This window comes from Electrona antarctica (assembly GCF_951216825.1).
Source record: "Electrona antarctica genome assembly, chromosome: 7".
In the NCBI taxonomy this organism is placed as follows: Eukaryota; Metazoa; Chordata; class Actinopteri; order Myctophiformes; family Myctophidae; genus Electrona; species Electrona antarctica.
This window is the reverse complement of record NC_136812.1, coordinates 40,631,570-40,651,886: the sequence shown is the minus strand read 5'-3', so window position 1 is coordinate 40,651,886 and position 20,317 is coordinate 40,631,570. Positions and strand designations below refer to the sequence as shown.

The following is a 20,317-nucleotide window of genomic DNA, read 5'->3' as shown; positions in this document are numbered from 1 at the left end:
GATTACATGTAGGTCAAAGACAAAGGACATTTTTTACAGATGAAGGATTGGGGTTTCTGTGTGACACGTGGGGCAGAAACTAGAGTAGAACCTCAGGAAGGAGACAAGGAGACACTGACGGCTAGTACAGCCCTTCATCAAACAGAGGACAAACATAGCCGGAGACTACACTCCACGGTACAAAAAAACGCACTGCTCCTTACCCAGCCCTCCTTGCTTCGTGATTTTTCAGGTTGCATTCCTCTGGGAGTACATGGCTTGGGGTCAATCTGACAGAAATGAAGCGGAAGAAAGAAAGAAATAAAGAAAGAAAGAACACATTTGACCTCAGCGCTGAATGAAAAGCACCTTGAAATGCTCTTCCTGCAACCAATCCGATGCATTAGCCTGACTCACGTGGTGCAGCAGGGAAACATATACACACTGCTGGATGACATGCATTCATTAAGTGCACGGCAAATAAAATTTTATGTCCTTCATTGCCTCTGCCAACAGAGAAATGGAAGCAATATCTCATTTATGGTGCATAGACATTATAGTGGGATCATTGTGCTGAGAGTAAATCATAATTTGCTCATTCATTATTACGGCTCCGTAGTACTGTGGTGTAGCTTGGCGAAAACAACCCATTATCAGGTTAACTACGCATTGCGTTGCATCAAGACGCACTGTTAGCCTGAAAATCCGTTATATTCGGCAAGCAACAGTTGTGTGACGGAGTATAAATTAAGCCAATTACAAGGTCTTGTTTCCAGCAGATCACCTCTAGAGAAAACGTTTAAGAAAATAACATCAGTCACTTAACCACAGCTAATTTACTAATTCATGATATGGAAATCTTCATAATCTGCTGTAGCAGCACTGTTGCCTATATGCATATTTACAATAGCAATATTTATTATTTATATCTCCATCAGAATAGTTTTACCAACACTAAAGGTGGCCTTACACTAGCCGATTTTTTTCAATCTGAAATCTGATAGCACCACACACTACAGGATAATCGGAGCGGGGCAGAGCAAATATCAAACATTCTTGATGTCGATCGGGCCGATCCCGATCGCGCTTTGAGCGGTCGGGCACCCCCCGAGCGTCAAAAATGCCTGATTATCGGCTAGTGTAAGGCCACCTTTAGAACTCATTGAAATGAGGAAGAAACCCTTATTTATGTGGATTATCTACTTTAGCATACTCACATTTCTGCCATCTAGATTATGTGGTTTGGTCTCCAACACTGTCCGAACACAGTTGGGGTCTTTGAATTTGACAAAGCCAAAGCCCCGCGACTGGTTTGTGGTTTTATCCTTCATGATGACACAATCCACTACCTCTCCATACTGTGAGAAGTAGTTCCTCAGTGTTTCTGATGGAAAGAAAAAGAGAATAATCATGGAGCAGTGTTTCAACACCGAATTTATTCATCTACCACAGGGCGGGGTTTTCAACAGGTGGTCCGTGGACCACTGGTGGACCGTGAAGTTATTGCATGTGGTCGCTGACCATTCCATTCCTTTAGTAATGTAGCAAAGTGAAGACTTTGTATATTTTCTTCCACGGAACAGTGGACCAAACTTTTGTGCACTGTTCCGTGGAAGTGTGTCAATGTTGTCAGTTAAAGGAGTTAGAATCTCAAGAAGTGTAAGTGTGATTGAGTCATCATTATTAGTGTTAAATGTGCCCATATAATCATGTCACCATGTGTCTGCTCCATCAGTACGGCAGTGTAGTTAAACCTTAATAGGTTCACCTGAGTTTAATGGAAGGTTGGATACAGTAAGAGAATGGAAGAAGGGTAACCGTGGTGTGGGATAGCCTAGGAATAGATCAGTGGCACTTTCTTTTTTTTGTTTTGGTTAAATAATGCCTGGGCTTGATATACATTGTTGTTGCACGTAGTATCGTGCAATGAATGAAATCAAGCACTTAACAAACAGTCATGATTTAATTCATATTTTCTTACATTTGATGGACTTTTTAAATACTGTATTATTTAAAAAAAATACTGTAATACATTTATAAAGGCATTTTATTGATATTTTAAAACATTTTCCCATGGCCCACTTGCAGGCCAATTATGCCATGGGCCACTAGTAGTACATAGACCATCGGTTGAGAAATAGTGGCATGTATAGACATGGGATACATTGCATAGCAAGTATGCACAATTAAATCACCTTATCCTATCCCAAAATAACGGTTGTGCGCCCAGGTTGATTCTTAGTCAGAGTGGCGGTTCCCCTGGTTCACAATCAGTTGAAAACCCCTGATCTACCAGAACAAGAACCCTTACGATTCAGTTTTTATTACGATGAAGTATCCAACGAAAGTCATTTTACACAGAGATTTAACAGTGCAACCTGCACCCAGGCCATTACTGGAACAAAGGAGAGGCCAGATGATGGAGTAAAACTAAAAATACCACAGCTACATACAATGACAAAGGAGACCGCATGTACGCTCTAATGACCATGGTTGAATCTTGGGGTAACATTAGTGGGTATTGCGGATTATTTCAAGGTACAGTTGCTCCACATCAAGAATAAGAGTTGAGAGACACTCCTCTAGAAAAAACAAGAGCATTGACCCGCTGTCATGACACCACCACCGGTGGAAAATATACACACGATTAATTTATTTAATGCCCATACACGCCCTCGGAGGCAAGGCATGCAAGTTTCAACAAACGAGGGAGTCATCATCAGGGCTTTTCACATCACTGCAAAACCCTGGGGCTTCAGTCCAAGGAAACAAGTCCAGATACACATTACACACACACAAACACACAACGCTGTAGCTACTGATCCGTCAAAAGAGACACACGCCATCCAATCACGCATGACTTAGGGAAGGGACTCTGATGGCCCAGGGGTTTTGTCCAGACAAACTCATCCCTGGTTCGGTTTGAATGGCCTACTACAATGTGCCAAGACTGCAGTCTCCCTGAAAATAATGACGGCGGCGCCTCGGCTGAAGTATGAATGAGTACGTCTTTCAATATGAATAGTAGTATGACTGAGAGCTGGTCCTTGAAGTTGCGATCGCATGCACATTGTGTTGAGCATCTGTGCAGCTCACACTTTGCATTAGGTGGCTGGTGGCTGTATTTCAAACCTGACAGCTATTTATTTACCAGGCAGAGTGACATTAGGATAGAATAGGGCCTCCAAATGAGTAGTGGTCTCTCTACAGACTGGAAGAGAAGACCTAGCCTGGCTAATAAGCCAGACCGAATCAGCCGTTGGCAAAAAAAAATTGCCTGCCAGCGGATTGCGGTCTGGAGAGGCTCAATTGTACGCCCATTTCCTACACCAGAGAACTGGCTTTGGTACAGTGACGTTCAATGCTTGAGACCTTTGACTGACAGTAGCTCTGACCAATTGCGTCAAAGAGAAAATGTTTGAACCCGCCCCCCGGGAAACAAGATCCATACACAGCATCTCCAGACTCAAATACCACAAGACAGTGTGATTTGAGTCTGGCTTATTAGACAGGCTAGAGAAGACCAGCCTCCATTAATTTACCAACAGCTGGCAAGTCACCTTGCTCTTACCAGCATCTACGAACAGGTTAGCCAAGTCTGCCAACCTGCCACTCCAGGTGAACTGCCACCCGGAAATACTCTTTCACACCACTATATAACTCCTAAATATATATATTTATCACATATCCATGAAGTTAATAACCATGTAGTAGTCAAATATCCTTGTAGTTACAACCATGATGTAGTTAAAACAATGTCGTTATAATTGACTGATTGAATTTATTTGGCGAGCACTCAGCACATCAACACTTTCATGTGCTGACAACAACACACAATAATATCACTCATTTAAAAAAATGCAAAAAAAGCCCTAAGGCTTAGTTCCACTGTGAACAATCACACTATAAAAAACAACCACATTTAACACCTGTACATAACACAGATAGCAGCCCCAGGCAGAGTTCTCCCTGTACTATTTAATTTATTTATGTTATTTTGGCATTTATTTAAACACATGACATTATTACAGCATCGATGAATACATATTAGAGTAAAGGTTCATTATAGACTCACCTTGTGTTGTACTCCAGTCCAAGCCACCCACAAAAAGTTTTCTAAAGATAAGTAAACAAGTCAGTCATGATTTCCACTCTCAACGAACAATTGCCATATATTATATATTATGATTTCTATCATTATTATGCTGCTGCATAGCCTGAAGGAAGGAAGCCAAACCAAAATAAGTTTTGGTTTGTACAGTGTACACAAGACCAAAAATAAAGTACAACCTTGAACCTTGACTGTAACAGAACTAATGGTAACTGTGGTCACACTGGTCAGATTAAAGACACATAATAATATAGCAGGTATATGAAGATTAAAACAGTTTGACTGCTGATGTTGGTGTTAAAGCTGACTAACCAGTCAATTACTGCACTATTACACAACAACGCTACGTCACTTGATGCTCGATGACTATGAATAATGAACCAAAGCAAATACTAGAGTTATGTAGCTGGGAAGCTGGCACTGAGGCCCTGGAAGTCATTTCCCCCTCACAACAGTGCCTTGTTTTTGGACCCGACAATAAAGGTCTTGTTATGAATCCTCCTGCTGCCACGTAACCTGGCAAATAACGATAGCATTTAGCAAGCTAAGGTAAACTATGGACAAGCTGTAGCACGCACGCAAGCATGCACACAAACACACACACACACTCGCACGCACGCACGCACTTCAGTCTCACATAATGCAAGTACTACCAGATAATTCGAAACCTCTTATCTCCATATTCTAACTTTTTGTGTTTTTTTAGTAGTAGTAGCAGATCTGCAAGCTTGAAACGCGGCGTTTGAATCCTGAACAGTAAGAGTTTTGGACATATGAGGTTAGCCACCCGACAGAGACGACATAAGCAATGCCTCTTATTCACTCTGCCAGTGAGGTGATAAAGCATTCAACCTGTAATGCGATTTTACCCAGAAGCATCAGAATTATACAGGGGTATAAAAGGTTAAAGGGGCAATCATTCACCCTGAAAACGCCCCTGAATCCAACAGCAGAGCAGGCACAAGACATACACACATATATATAGTGTGTGTGTGTGTGTGTGTGTGTGTGTGTGTGTGTGTGTGTGTGTGTGTGTGTGTGTGTGTGTGTGTGCGCGCGCGTTTATGGAAATGTGTAATGACTTCTTAATTAATAAGCATCTGATCGACCAAAATTGTAGACAGAGCGAGAGGGTAATTTAATTGCGTATAATTGCGTAATAACATCTTTCTAGCACTGATGATATAAATTATAGAAGATGCTCAGCTACATATTTTGTCATTGCTGCAGTCCAGTTGTTTTAAGTGTTCATAAAACTGTGCTGGCCAAAATATAGGCTACAGTGTATTATGTTATAGTCTGTTACAGTCAATCATTCTGTTTGTATCTGATATACATACTGTAGTAATACCTGTTCTAAACATCATGTTCTGTTTAACATCAGAAACATAATACTGTACATCTATGTATGTAGATAGATAGATAGATAGATATAGATACTAGATAGATAGATAGATAGATAGATAGATAGATAGATAGATAGATAACCAGAAGACCTTCATAATGTATCTGTTCAGGTCATCGGCTATGGGGGGGGGGGGGGGGGGGGAATCAGTCAAATTGTTTAGTTTATATATTTGTCACATAATGCCACTGAGAATTCAAAGTGCATTTGTCATTTTCAGTTGCCACAGAACGACTTTGTAATTGCTTTGCAGTGTGATTTAAGACATTACAACACTGCAATAAGGATTGGCAATATTTAAAGGATTTTTAAACACAATAAAGATTATGATATGATGTCATGTCTGCTTTGTCTGTAGTATATTTTAAAATGCTGACATAGGGAGCTGAGCTCCAAAATGTCAAAATAAACTATATTCTATTCTATTCAATTGCAATGACAGCCAATGATCGATACATGTCGATATATATATCGGAATATCGCCCAGCCCTATGACGGCTGGTCATCCTGTCCTATCCTATCAGAACGCCCGCTAAATGTCCTCGCTCAGCTGGCAGCACCGAGAGAAGAGAAGCTCTCAGTCCTCTCCGTCGGCTCTGCTGCGGCTAACTAACGTTAGCATGACGCTAGCTCACAGTCACTACTGTACTGAACACTGTACTGTACTCTGCACAGTAACAACACTAACTACACTTTTCCTGTGTTTCACACTAGCCACGTGCTAAAACCCGGGGCTCGAGTCGAGCATCTCATTCTGCGACGAACCGCACCAAAGCTGCAAAGTTGCACCTGCATTGACCCGAACGGCCGAGAAGGAATTTCACTTTTAAAAGTAGTCTTTCGGTTTTTTTATAATCTCTCTGTCTGTCAACCCAAGGCTAGCTAATGATAGCTAACTTCCACTGACGTTCGCCTAGCCTGCTAGTAGAGTAGTACACTGTAGTAGACTGTACATTTGACAGCTAACGTCGGCTAGCCGTTAGCTGTCAAATGACAGATGATGAGATTATAATAGAAGATGAGAGAGAGGGGGGGAGAGAGAGACATAGAGGGGGAGAGAGAGAGAGAGGGCATGCCGGGGTGAGGAGAAAAGTTAACGCTTTATTCGGATCAATTCAGTCATTCATTAAAAAGATGCAAATTAACACGCAATCAAATCAATGGGAGATGTTAAATGTCTTGCTTACCCGACTTCATCTCCGGCTAAGTTGTTGTTCATTTTTGTGTGAGGCTGTGGAGTGTAGTGTGTGTGAGGAGAGAGGAGAGGATTGGAGTGGAGCTGCTGCTGCTGCCCCACAGACACACTGCTGCTCTCTGCTGTGTCTGACTGACTGGAGGAGAGGAGGAGGAGGAGGAGGCTAGAGGAAGGTCACTCTCCGCTTTCTGGTTCAAACTGTTTCTGCGCAATGACGACGTGGATCACCACAGGGGGGGCAGGCCTGCAGGGGGCGTGGCGCGATTAAAGGGACCGTGCATTATTATGCAAATGAGATTGGGTTGTTGTCATGCTTTCTGAGGCCTCATACACACATATCAAACGAACATTCTGTGTTCCGTCTGTGTTTCATGGCCGCCTCAATGCTTTTCCAATGGAAGTCACGTGGTTTGACCAAACATTTGTGTTTGATTGCCCCCCTCCCCCCATTAAACACAAGTGTTTGGTCAAACCATGTGACTTCCATTGGAAAAACATGAAACACAGACGGAACACAGAACTTTCGTTTGATATGTGTGTATGAGGCCTGACCGACCAAGCAACCAACCAGGTCACAGGTGTTCTTATTTTGGGGGGCATGTGACATGTCCGTTATTATTATGTTGTTATTGTCTCCACCAGGTCGAAGGCTTGGGGAGAGAGTATGTTTTGTACTCCGTCTGTGTATGTGTGAGTCCGTGTGTGTGTCTGTCCGTCCGTCTGTCTGTTACCAGCTAATCTTCGGCACCGTTAACCTGGTCGATGCCAAATTTTGCACACACACTCCCTGGATGCCAACGATGAACCTCTGCCCCAAATTTTCCAAAACGGCCTGTTATAGCCCCACCAGGCCGACTTTTGAAAAACACATATTTTAATATTACTCCTCCAGATTCTGTCCAAAAATCCCGCAAATCGTTACACACTATCTCTATAGGCATGTGTTCAAGGCGGATCTGTCCGATATTTCAGATTCCATCCTAATTGGCTAACATTGGCTTTCAAAGTTTGCAGGATTGGCCCGTTTTGAACAAAAAGCCTCAAATCATGAACGGAGCATGCAATTTACGTGAAATCTTTCACAGACTTCCCTACTAGGCTGAGGAATATATCCCTTTTCACATTGGTCTGTTATAGCGCCACCAACAGGTGGATTTTTGCAAGGTGGAAGGTGGAAGTTGTATACAAAAAGAGTAAGATTAAAACATTTTCACAAATAGCTGACCTACAAGCTCACCAACGTGTTACACTTACACTTACTGTATGCCATATCACGATATTACGACATCCAAAACCCAGCTATATAGTCTCGATAGCGACATTCTAAATCCTACACAGCTAGTGCTTATAACCATACCCTGCATCTGTGGCCAAGGCAGAAGTGCCTCTCATCTACAGCAACTGTGAATCGATCAAGTATAGTTTTTGACAGAGGCGCGGTCGTCTCAAGCAAACTAGAGCCACGTGAGGCAACACCGAGCGTGCTAAAGCGAGCGAGTTGCCGTGCCGAACGTTGCGAAGTTCAACTGAGCCGACTCAGCGCTGTTCGATTTACGACCCGAATAGGCACAGCACAGAATAGTAAATCATGTTCTGGCGAGAGCGTTTTCTCCAAATGCCACTCAAAGTGCCGTGTAGGGATTGGGATGCCGTGCCTTGATATAATATTAATATATTGCCCATGCAAGTCAGACAACTCTCCCATGGTCTTCAAATGCTACGCCTCACAAAATGATGACAGAAAGCTATCATATAATTTCGGTTGATGATAATGTATTATTTCAAAATATATTTTGGACTTTCCATTTCTGATAAGCAGCAAGCTATAGTCTCCAGGTGGTGGTGGCTCAGGGGTAGAGTGGCCGGATGGGAACCGCAAGATTCCCAGTTCCAACCCGAGCTCCCCCAGAGTTAGTGTTGAAGTGTCCTTGAGCAAGACGCTGAACTCCTAATTGCTCCTGATGTGCAGGTTGATGGTTTGCATGGTGTATGAATGTGTGTGTGTGTGTGTGTGTGTGAAAGGGTGAATGTAATGCACAATCTATGTAAAGCGTCTTGGATAAAGTTGCTATATAAATGCACCATTTACCATTCCAGTAGGGGTTATTTACATGACTCCAAAGACAAAACAAAGGAGTGAGGACATCCGCTTTCTACACATTTTCAGCACTTCCGATGTAAAGAGTCCGACTGTGTTAGGCATGAAGCATTTGAAAACTGTGTGGGCAAAGTCTGTCTCAATTTACAAGATTAGGTTAACCTATTACTAATATACTACACCCAATAAATTAATATCATTCATCAACCGTACGCACTTTAAAATACACTATACATACCAATGAATATATGATGATCACATTAAGGAACATGTATCCGAAAAACACTGGTTCTGAAAGTACTGTACTGTATGTGTATACTATATGGAGGGGATTGGGAAATGAACAGCACTGATTCCTCCACAAAGCTGTTTTTACAGCAAGTTACAAGGTGGGCAGAAGAGATCTATGCTTTACGCTGCAGGCAGAGAGCTGCAGTTGGCAAAGTATACGTGGAGCTCTCTTGTCCATGTACCATTGATTAAACACTGAACAGGCCATTTTATGTGATTTTGTGAATAATTGATGCAAAATCAAGCAATCACCACAATAATTGTTTTCCCAATCCAATCATATTGTGTGTGTAATCTTGGAATGTTTGCAAGGAAATACAGGTATATCTTTTGATTATTCGATTGGTGGTTTTATTATTATTGCCTGAAGTTCTGAGTGACAGAAATGTTAATCAGAAGTACATTTTCTAATGCATAGGGAGATAGAGTTTCTTCCTTCATATTATGATACCAAATGATTGGCAAAGGACTGATTTAGAAACAGCAATTCAAGGGGGAAACCAAGCCAGCATGAGATTTGTTTTTTTGTACCGTCTTGATGTGTGTTTGTGTGCATGCGTGCATGCGTGTGTGTGTGTGTGTGTGTGTGTGTTTGTGTGCGTGTGTGTGTGTACGAGAGCTAAGGCATCTGCAAAATTCTGTTCAGTGTCTGCAATAATTGGCAGTCGCCATATATGGAGAAGGCGATGCTTTCTGTACCCGTGATCTGTATCCTGAAGCATAGAAGCGTAGTTTTCCAAGTTTGTGCATCCACTATGGTTTGTGTTCAAGAATTTCTTGTAAATTGTGAATGCAAATAAAGATGTTAAATGTGTGTGTGTGTGTGTGTGTGTGTGTGTGTGTGTGTGTGTGTGTGTGTGTGTGTGTGTGTGTGTGTGTGTGTGTGTGTGTGCCTTTAGTTTCTCAGCGGTCCAGGCACCTTGGCTGGTAATCCAGTCTGGCAGTGTGCCGTGGGTTCGACTCCCGATCCCGGCGGCCTTTACTGCATGTCATCCCCCCCATCTCTCTCCCCATTTCCTGTCAGCCTACTGTCTGTCCCTCCATAAAAAAATAAAATAAAGGCGAAAGCCACAAAAAAAACATACTTTTACCCAAGGCAACACAAAAGCCACTTGTATTGGACTGGGTCTAATGACGGTGTGGTTCCCATGAGGATCTATGACATCATATTGATGATGTCATGTCAGTTTTTCCAAGATGTGGGGAGACGGCAGGACATTGGATGTTGATATTATGAATCCTAAACCATCTCTTACGGCGAAAGACTGCAATGGTAATAAAGGTGCTTGCACTCAACTCAATTTATTTCTGGGGACTCAATGACGTCATACTGATCATGTCCGTGATCTCCAAATTTGGGCATGGTTAAAGCCCAATCCAAGTCCGATTGATGTCTATTCTAAAATTTGGAGTTGACATTTTAGAATATAAAATAAAACAACAAATATACATAAAACGTGAAGAAAAACAAAATGTGTGGAGGTACTACTGATAGCATGCACAAGAGATGTGGTGCTGATCGTCTGGTGATTTGCCCGCTTAGCTCAGTAACAGACATAAACACAACACAGACCCTCTTATAGAATTGGGAGTCCCTGGCACCAAAGATGGGCATCCATGGCACATGTCTATTCACTATCTACAGTTCACAGGACACAGGAAAGCCCAGGGTATCTTTTGCAACTACTCAGCTGCTTTTCAGGTTTGAGCACAGTACAACTAAAAGAGACAACAAGGGGCCTGTAACAGATGTAATGTAATGAGAAGAACTTTAAACTCTGGCTGGGGTAGCCTCGGTCCCAGGCTTACTCATCTGCGAAGAGAAAAGCCTGGTCACAACCTAAGGCAGAGACAGTATCGGCAGAAGTGTCAGGCCGGAACATCCGTCAGATGTATTTACCCTGGATACAATATTGTTTCGACCAATCACAACACTTGTTTCATTCACAGAGAATGTAAACTGATTTGTCTACACAGCGTAGGTCTTGCCCAGCGTAGGCTGGAATGACTAGGCCTAGTAGGCCTACAGGCCATTTGCCCTGAGCTCTCTGCTCACAAAGTCCTTTGACATACTGATAAAACAGGCATTTCTGGACACAACCCAACACCTCCTTGATCCTCCTTGCATACAGAGTAGGGAGTGTAAAGTACGCTACTGCCACCTTGCTTGACCTTTTATTAAAACACCTAGAGGCAACCTTAGGCACAGGCGCATTGGGAGGGTGATCTCTGGCACAATGGCATAAGTGCGACAGAGAGGATTTTTCTTTCAAAATAAAATATTATAAAAAAATGTAGTCAAATTAAATTAAGCCCCCCACATCTATATGCATACTGTACATAATTCTACATTCATTCAAACTCTCTACATGTATACCGGTATATAAAAATGTTAACTTCCTGTTGATTTTACTATTCTGGATCTGGATCCATGGACTTTGAGAGCTGTTTGACAGCATACAATGCAAGTCAATGAGGAGAATATTTTGAATTATCAATTTCAAATCACTGGAGCAATGGTTTTTGATTTCTTGCCCACATCTGGAGGTACAGATGGTCTCTTTGGTCATCTAAGGTTGTGTGAAAGCTCTATAAATAAAGTTTGATTTGATTTTTATTCTCAGTTATCAATAAATAATTAAATAATCGATATTATATCAATATTGTTATATGAGACGAAGATATCATCTGGGATTTTGGATACCTTGGCTTAACCACTTAAACCCTCTATAATTAATACATCTTAAGAGTACAGAGCCTGAGTTGGCTCTGTACTTGGTCAGATCTTTTTTCCCTTTACACCAAATTGTATGCATTGTGATCTTGTAGATCAGCTATTTTCACTATAGTTGCTAAGATTTTCAACTAACCTCACTAACCCTTCGGCAATAGCTGAATGATTAGTGAGCCTGCCTAGGACTCCGGAGGTCCCAGCCTCCCAGGTATGATTCTGAGCAATATGTTGAAGTGTCTCTGAGCAAGACACTGAACCCCTAACTGCTGCCCCATCCACGCTCCTCTGTGGGAAGCACTCAGTTGGGTGAAGCTGAAAACTGAAGTTCCCCTTTGGGATATGATAGGTATTCATTAATATATATATTTAAAAAAAAAAAACGAATTCTTCCAACTCTGCGTATTACATTCAAACTGAGATTGTTATGGAACTGAGGTATTTCAGGTTGACCCTCTTGACCCTCAATGATGCAGCTCCGAGTGTGGAGGAGGATGGCGTCTTATATCTTTTATCAAAATGGATTGTGCTGATTTCTGTTTACTGCATGTTTCCATTGGAGAAGTTTAATTGAAGTCTTGTTATTGTAATGCAAGGTTGGTAAGAACTTGATAGGGGGTGACAGGTTAGTCATCATTGCCGTTCTTATTGCAGTCATGATGATTATTCGTTTTAATTGATGCAGCTTTTACTAAATGTGATTGGTTTCATGTTTTATGTTGTATTTTATGCTGCAGACAAATAAACATATAGAAACTTTCCAACTTCCACATCTACAAGCTTATAGATCGGCTATTTTCGAAAGATTTTTTTAATGCATTTCAAAACTTGAAATGGGAAATTCTGCATAATGAGTAGAGTATTTCTACTTCGGGTACTTTAAGTACATTTGTATGCCAATACTTCTTTACTTTTACTCAAGAACATTTAGAATTCCTGACAGTTTTTCTATATTGCAGAATTGATACTTAATAAATTCAAATTGAGTACTTTTTCCACCTGGTGAATTGCACAGATAAGGATTGTGCAGCAGTTGATAAACAAATTATCTGACTTGTCCTGTGGTGAGGCAGATCTCTACTGCCCTTTGACTGCTATTGAGGGACCTGACCTTTGATCTGATTGTGAACTCATGAGTTCACAACAGCATGCATGGTGGCCTCCGGAGCAGACAGCATGAACCTTGTGAAGAAGTGACTAGTGGAGTGGTTCTCAAAGTGAGGTCTGGGGACCCCGATGGGTTCTCAGATTGTGGGGTCTTTGACATGAAAATGTTTGAGAACCAGTGATTCTCAACCTGTGGGTTGGGAACCCAGGGGCCAGATGACAGTGAAGGCACAATTTAAGGACTTTTAAGGTATTTTTAACACCTCAATAAAAATAAATAGACAAAGAAAAGAAAAATGACCATTAATGCATCAAAGGTAATCAACAAACTATACTATAAAAACTGGTCAAACATTGGCCAAATTATCAAATAATAAATAATCCAATTGCCATCCAAGGCGTAAGAAGAAATGTCACCCTTTTCACATTGGTCTATTATAGCGCCACCAGGAGGCCACAACCTGACCTGCCCGGGTGGAGACGTGTGTCCTGGGGGCTAAATATGTTACGCAATGGCCATCAATGAATGTAACATACATGAGTAACTCATTCTTCAGCCAACAGTTTGGCGGCTGTAGTCAACCTTCTCATTGACCACCCTGCACAGTCAGCACTTTTGAACCCCCTATATAAATCCCATCCGTCTCACATTTCTTCCCTCCATTCTGCCGGACCCTTGGCGACAGCAGTCCTGTGCCTGGCCCGTTAACTCCCATTGAAAACCACTCCTCCACACAAAAACAACAATCTGCAAAATGACCACCACAGCAGTGCCCATTTTCTCCAAGGGAGAAGACTGCAAGTCCGGCTGGCATGACGCGGGCGCCGGGTACAACGAGGCGGACACGCACCTGGAGATTCTGGGCAAACCCGTCATGGAGCGCTGGGAGACTCCATACATGCACTCACTGGCGACTGTAGCGGCTTCCAAAGGTACAACTGAAACTGAAACCCGTTTGTAAACCAACAAGAAAGGAAGTGGCTTAATAGGCCTCGATGTTCAGAGGGATTTCGTGCAAAAATCATAGCTGGCAGTGCGCATTTGCGCAAGTTGTTAAATAATCATCGTGTCTGGGGGCTGGGTGCTCTTATTATGCAATTATGCAACCACAACCAAACAGCCTATTTGCGCGATTTGAATGGGAAAATAAATCGAGCATGATTGTTTTAAAACACGTAACATGTTCAAGTGTAACTCTTGTCGACGACCCACGCGTGAAGCGTGCTGGAGATATGGAATATAGACAAGTGGTGTGTGGCAGCAGGTGTCACTTACTACATAACTTAAGATGTGTCTCTTCCAAGAAGCCTAACACCAAACACTTCAGCACGTTTCATAACACTGCGCTCATCCCATCCGCGAGTCTGAATGGAATTGCGTAGTCGTGCTCGTGCGTAAAACGTATGCACCCATATCAGCTCCGAGGAGGAGTTCAATCATTTCCAAGATTGCAATTGACACGTAGCACCAGCACGAGATAATAATTTGTGATTATGAAACAATGTGGGATTTCATATTAACGTCACGTGATAGGTTTGGAGGGGTCAGACTCAGAGAGGCGAAAGGCCTTCCCCCATATCTATTTATATGCTTACACTAGTAGCCATGATATGTGTAAACCTACTCGGACACCCCCGGTATTTCTATCACATGACATGCTACAACCAACTGCTTTCCCTGCATTCCCACTTTCCCAGCACTTAAAGCCCCCTCTGCAAGGCTCTGAGGGCGTCTGTAGGCCTACAACACTGGGGTCAAAAACAAGATACCTCAAAACCTACTGCCAGGGAATAGGATGCAACCATTGCACGGCACCCTATGTATTTTGGTGACCCTATGGCCTTTCCTCTAGCGCCACCTGTAGACCACAATTTCCACTACAAACAAAACATACTTCAGAAACTATTATTTGATTGCCAATGACAGGAAACTGAGCACAAATTGCTCCCCAGTCCAAAGGTTGAACCCTAACCATTGAGTGGCATTTCCAGTCTAGAGCATTAACCCTCAGACCAAAATGTCAAACTTTTGGGGTCCACTAGTAAGAGCATTCGGCTCTAAAGGCCTATTCATATTCCAGTTTTAGGTGATTAGGAGACCACCGAAACGGTGAATCGTTTACCACCGCAGGTGCATATTAATTAGACATACTAACAGTCCGACAGGCATTAGTCCACACCATGCATGTCGGGATCGACAACTAACCAGTGGCTCCAGACATGCGTGGCAGATTAAAACTAACCCGTGGCAGGTTCAAACTAACCAGTGGCTCCAGACATGCATGGCAGGTTAGAACTAACCAATGGCAGGTTAAAACTAACCTGTGTCATCCTGTGAGGTTTGGTTTAGGGTTGGGTTTTGGGTGTTAGTACATTGGACCAAACACATATTGTAGTTTTCAGTGGCCACCTTATCACCTAACTGGAGTATGAATAGGCCTTAAGAATGGCATATTGTTGCTCAGTTTAAATCATCTGTGAGAAGCAGCACTACTTGTAGTATAGTAATTGGGCACACAGCTGTAAAAAAGCCTCAAGCAAAGTAGCTACAAGTAACAATGTTGACTACGTGTTGGAAGGGGGGAGTGTCAGAGAATGATAACCGTTACCTAACGGCTGTTTTATGACATTAGGTGGTCGTGTTCTGGAGATCGGGTTTGGCATGGCCATCGCTGCCACCAAAGTGGAGTCGTACCCCATCGAGGAGCACTGGATCATTGAGTGCAACGATGGCGTGTTCGCCAGGCTGCAGGAATGGGCCAAAGTTCAGCCACACAAGGTGAACACCAGCTCAACAGTCTACACACTACAGCACTGCTTCTCAAACTCTTTAATTTCAAAGACTCGGCCTGCATAACTCTTGAGTGTGCACTCAATTTGTAAATGTGATTACCGTTCCATAGGTTGTTCCTCTGAAGGGCCTTTGGGAAGACGTGGTGCCCACCCTGCCTGAAAACCACTTTGACGGTATGACAGAAAGGCCTTTGGACATAACGTGACATGCCAAATAAATGCTGTAGCTTTAACATGCAAATTATGACAAACAAAAGGTTGATATATACTACTACATTTTAAAGAGCCATGTACAATCATGCAACACCGGAAGAAATTACATTTCACATATTGTACAGTGTACATGTACAATATGTGAATTGTCAAAGGTTCCATTCCATAACCAGCTTTCTTTGTCAGAGGTCTGGTGTCTGTGTTAATATTCTTCACTTGACCTCCAGGTATCCTGTATGACACGTACCCTCTGTCTGAAGACAAATGGCACACCCACCAGTTTGACTTCATCAAGGTAAGATGCTGGTTAACCCGTTTTGTATTCATTATACAAAACAGGTGTGTGTGTGTGTGTGTGTGTGTGAGTGAGTGAGTGAGTGAGTGAGAGCGAGCGTGTGTGTTGAGGTAGTCTGAAGGTTAGAGAACTTAGCTTTTGACCAAAAGGTTTGAATCGGGGAAAAGAGTTGAAATGTAGGAGGGGATGGAGGTGACCTTGAGCAGGTGCTTTAAACCATAGTTGCTCCAGTTGCCATTCAAGGTTTGCTATATACGGTTAAGCTGTAATAGCAGTGCATCCGTGCTCAGTTAACCTCCCCTGCCTGCATATTTGAAAGGATGGAATGGATACATTCGTTGCCTCACATTCAATCCCACAGTAGAAAATGTCAACTGTTCCATGTTAAGCCAGAGTTTATGATCAATGCAAGCCATTTCTTGGTTTGTAAGACAAACAATTTGTGGTTTGAACTAAATCCGTAAAGGTTAAACCCAACAACAATGGGCCCGTCTCTGAGCTCAAATGCAATGCACATGCAAACCTGGAAGCACATGCAAACATGGATGCAGGTGTTGTTTGCATGTATTAAAACAAGTCCTGTTTCACAAGAGGGCTCTATGGATTCTTAACTCAATGGTTGAAAACCGATAGAGCCACCTAAGGGGGGCGGAGCTTGTGTGAAATAGAACATCCACCACGCTCTGTCGGTTTTACCAGAGTAAATAAAGCTTAAAATAACATCATCTAACTGTTTGTGTGTGTGTGTATGTAGGGCTACGCCCACAAGCTGCTGAAAACCGGCGGTGTCCTCACATACTGCAACCTGACCTCCTGGGGAGAGCTGCTCAAGACCAAATACGACAACATTGAAAAGATGTTTGAGGTGGGTTACAGTCACATCACTATTAACACCATAGTTATGGTTACATTTTAAACTGAATTCAGTCTCCAAGGAGCACTTCACCCAGTTTCAACCATATCTTTATAAATGAATTGGTCCTCAGTCCAGGGCAGGAATGTCATGGAGGCCATGAAGGCCGCGGCCCGCCGTTGTCCCTAGTTTTTGGCATCATCATGCCATTCAAAAATGGATATACTTAAGCCCACAGTCCACACTGCCCGGTCCACACTGACCAAAGTATGCCAGCTGATTGATAGAAATCATTGTTTTATTTGATGGCCTTGCTGCCCTAGCATTTGGCCTTTGTGGCATAAATAAAACGACTACACCAAAGGCCAGGTTTGTCCATTCGCTCTGCATTTCAGAGGTGGTTAGTGGACAGTTCAGAAACCTAGCCTACCAATTACATCCTTAATGGGGATTGCAAGCTCATAGAAACTACAGCCTTTCTCTTCCCGGAAGGTTAGAAATAGAAAAATTAAATTTGGTTGGAAATGATCAAGCCTGCCTACTAGTGCCTAGCAATGATGTCATTAGTTAGCAGGTTTCTGAACAGCCCACAGCCCTGCTCTGATGCAGTGAGTAGATTTTTTTAAATGGCGCTCCCATGGATTAAAGAAAAAATAAAATCTCATGACTGAATGTTGTTAGGCTAAATCCTAATCTGCAATTTGTGTGCGAGTCTGACACACCAGCGCTGTTTATCATAAACAATTAGCACAATACGTAAAATCATGTTTTGGTAGCCGTACAGCCAACCAAGAAATTGCAGATTGATGCTAAAGCCTTCCATACCAGCCCTGACAAAAGAAAAGTATGGTCATTGTGTATTTTAAAACAAAATGCCAGATTTTGCTTTTATGAAACACCTGAGATCATTAGGATTTTATGGAAGATGTATACTATCGCTAGTTTGACCACTTTAAATACACTTTAATCATCAAATAACGAATAATCAAAAATCGGCTATTCGCCATGACATAGACATGGTGACTCCTATGGAATCCAAATGACTGAAATCAGTGGCGGCGACTGAGAACTTTAATCCATGCGCTCCTTTAATATTGATCACAGATTAAGCCTACGTGTTGTCCCTACCAACCCGTGCAGATAAAGTGGAGGTTAATGATAAGTGGATAATGCATTAATGATTGTTTCCAGGAGACCCAGATGTCTCACCTGGTCCAAGCCGGTTTCAAGAAGGAGAAGATTAGCACCACCACCATGGACATTGTCCCCCCCAGCGAATGCAAATATTACTCCTTCAAGAAGATGATCACTCCCACCATCCTCAAAGACTGAAGTTTAGTTTCACTGCTGCATCATACCACACGTAACGCTTTTCTTTTTGTATTGTAAAATGTCAACAACGTAACAAACTCACCCCTGTACTGTATGTGTCAACATGTATTTTAATAAATCAATCTTATCTACTGTACATTCTCATTCCGCAGTTAATTAACATGATTTTATTTTATCTTTTTAAGATTACTCTTCGTTGTTTATTTGTTGATGTGCTGTCCTCACGGCCCAGTCTATTAATTGATGCATCTTTACAACTCAACTGTAACTGTATTTAACAACCGTGATGAACCCATAGACTGTAAAGGATGAACCACATGAACTCTAGTCTCCATATTCTTGGCATGTTATAATAGGCGAAAATTAGGCAAAAATAAGCAAACAATCTGCAAAGATATCAGATCTACAATCTCACGATGTGTGAGGGACCAAGAATAGACCACTGGGGGACAGCAATACACAAAGTAAATGGGGTTTAACCCATTAAGACCAGGAAAGCATGTGTCATTTTTTATTTTAGCTAAAAAGCATTATTTTATACTTTGGCTATTCAAAACTAGCAGATATACAAGCTCAGTGTGTCATGACGAGCTTGTAGACCTGCTATTTTTTAAACATCTTGAGAATTTGTGCAAATCTTTGAATACATATATTCTTTTAAAGTGAACATTTTTTAACTCAAACCTTTGCTTCTGCGGGGCGCTGGAACAAACTATTTTGAGATGGGGGTCGGAGGCCAAATACATATACCTTTAAGGATCCTTGACATGAAAAGGTTTGAGCATCGCTAACATGGCTGCATACTTTTTCAGAAAACTGTTTAGAAGGCATTTAGAATCTGACTCATATCTTAATGGGTTAATTATTATTCTCAAGTGTCTGCCCAAGACAGACTCATATCATATGTCTGCTCCCATGCAGTGCAGTGCTCATGGTTCATCAGGTTTCAATAGATCTATGTCCCAACAACTCAATCAGGTTGATTTGACATCAGTCATGTTGTAAGATTAACACCTCCTACATACATCAACATCGGACTTTGAATGTCACTGACATTCTTGTGCAGCATTATCTTGTGCAACGCTTTAAATACAGGACAATGGTCCTCAGGAAAATCATTTGACCCGGCCTTAATCTTCAGCCCAGAAAAAGTGCTAATAAACAGTGGGTATTACACATTTTAACCACTTAAGTACTATTTCACAAAATGCTAAAATAACAGATCTACAAGGTCGCAGTAGCTTGTTGATTGTCTATTTCTGCCTTTTCGTTTATTTATTCAAAGAATAGGGATGCTACTGCTAGGTTGAAAATGGCTAAATATATGGGTTGAAAATGGTTAAATATATGCTAGTGTGTGCGGTTGTAACACATGGGAATAAGTGACCACCTGATATGGACACATTAATCATTCAGGGGACGGATGATGCAATGCTAAGTTTACTGAGGACATCTACAGTAGGACGGACACACACACACACACTCCCCCCGGCAGTGTTCATGTGATATTTGACTCAGATGTATTGTACAGTTTGGCAAGAAAGACCAATCTATCCTTTTTATGCAAACATGCATGGTTCAGAGAAATAGTTTAATGTGTATTTAATCTATTTATAAAGGTCAATTCCAAATATATAACAGCAAACATAATTGGGGGAAAAGATTTTACATCTACCGAACCACTTAATAGATAGCTCTTTTCACTATCTTTGAAAATGTTGGACATATACTGGAACATTTGTGATCGCCTTTAAAAACAAGCAGCAGCAGAACAAAGGGTGCAGCAACAGAATACTGAATAGCAGTGTTAAAGCAATAGTAATGTAAAATAATTCATCAAAAAGATGCATTATTGTTTTTATCCCTCAAAAGGACAGATTATTATTCCAGTAAATTCTGTGATTGCTGTCCAGT

General features: G+C 41.9%; 2 protein-coding genes across 7 annotated transcripts in view; one reads left to right on the top strand and one right to left on the bottom strand.

The window, feature by feature from the left end:
* Positions 1–6,818, bottom strand: part of dazap1 (DAZ associated protein 1) — a 35,356-nt gene extending 28,538 nt beyond the window's left edge. For all 6 annotated transcript variants that reach the window (XM_079504911.1, XM_079504913.1, XM_079504912.1 and 3 more), the window contains exons 1-4: positions 6,683–6,818; positions 4,055–4,095; positions 1,197–1,363; positions 204–269 (exon numbers count right to left, since the gene is read on the bottom strand). In XM_079504911.1, coding sequence (XP_079361037.1) covers positions 204–269; positions 1,197–1,363; positions 4,055–4,095; positions 6,683–6,714 — 306 coding nt within the window. In that variant the 5' untranslated portion in view covers positions 6,715–6,818. The remainder of the gene's footprint in view (positions 1–203; positions 270–1,196; positions 1,364–4,054; positions 4,096–6,682) is intronic.
* A 6,772-nt stretch (positions 6,819–13,590) lies between these two features.
* Positions 13,591–18,539, top strand: gamt (guanidinoacetate N-methyltransferase). The gene is made up of 6 exons (XM_079506868.1): positions 13,591–13,850; positions 15,551–15,696; positions 15,821–15,884; positions 16,151–16,218; positions 16,973–17,083; positions 18,263–18,539. Exons 1-6 carry the CDS (start codon positions 13,673–13,675, stop codon positions 18,401–18,403), a joined length of 708 nt encoding a protein of 235 aa, XP_079362994.1. The 5' UTR covers positions 13,591–13,672; the 3' UTR covers positions 18,404–18,539.
* The last annotated feature ends 1,778 nt before the right edge of the window (positions 18,540–20,317 follow it).

Bases quoted from the DNA above. Each gene is read 5' to 3' on its own strand.
- gamt (XM_079506868.1), top strand. From the start codon at position 13,673: ATGACCACCACAGCAGTGCCCATTTTCTCCAAGGGAGAAGACTGCAAG. The intron at 15,885-16,150 runs GTATGACAGAAA...CTTGACCTCCAG, and splicing joins GCCTGAAAACCACTTTGACG to GTATCCTGTATGACACGTAC. The intron at 16,219-16,972 runs GTAAGATGCTGG...GTGTGTATGTAG, and splicing joins ACCAGTTTGACTTCATCAAG to GGCTACGCCCACAAGCTGCT.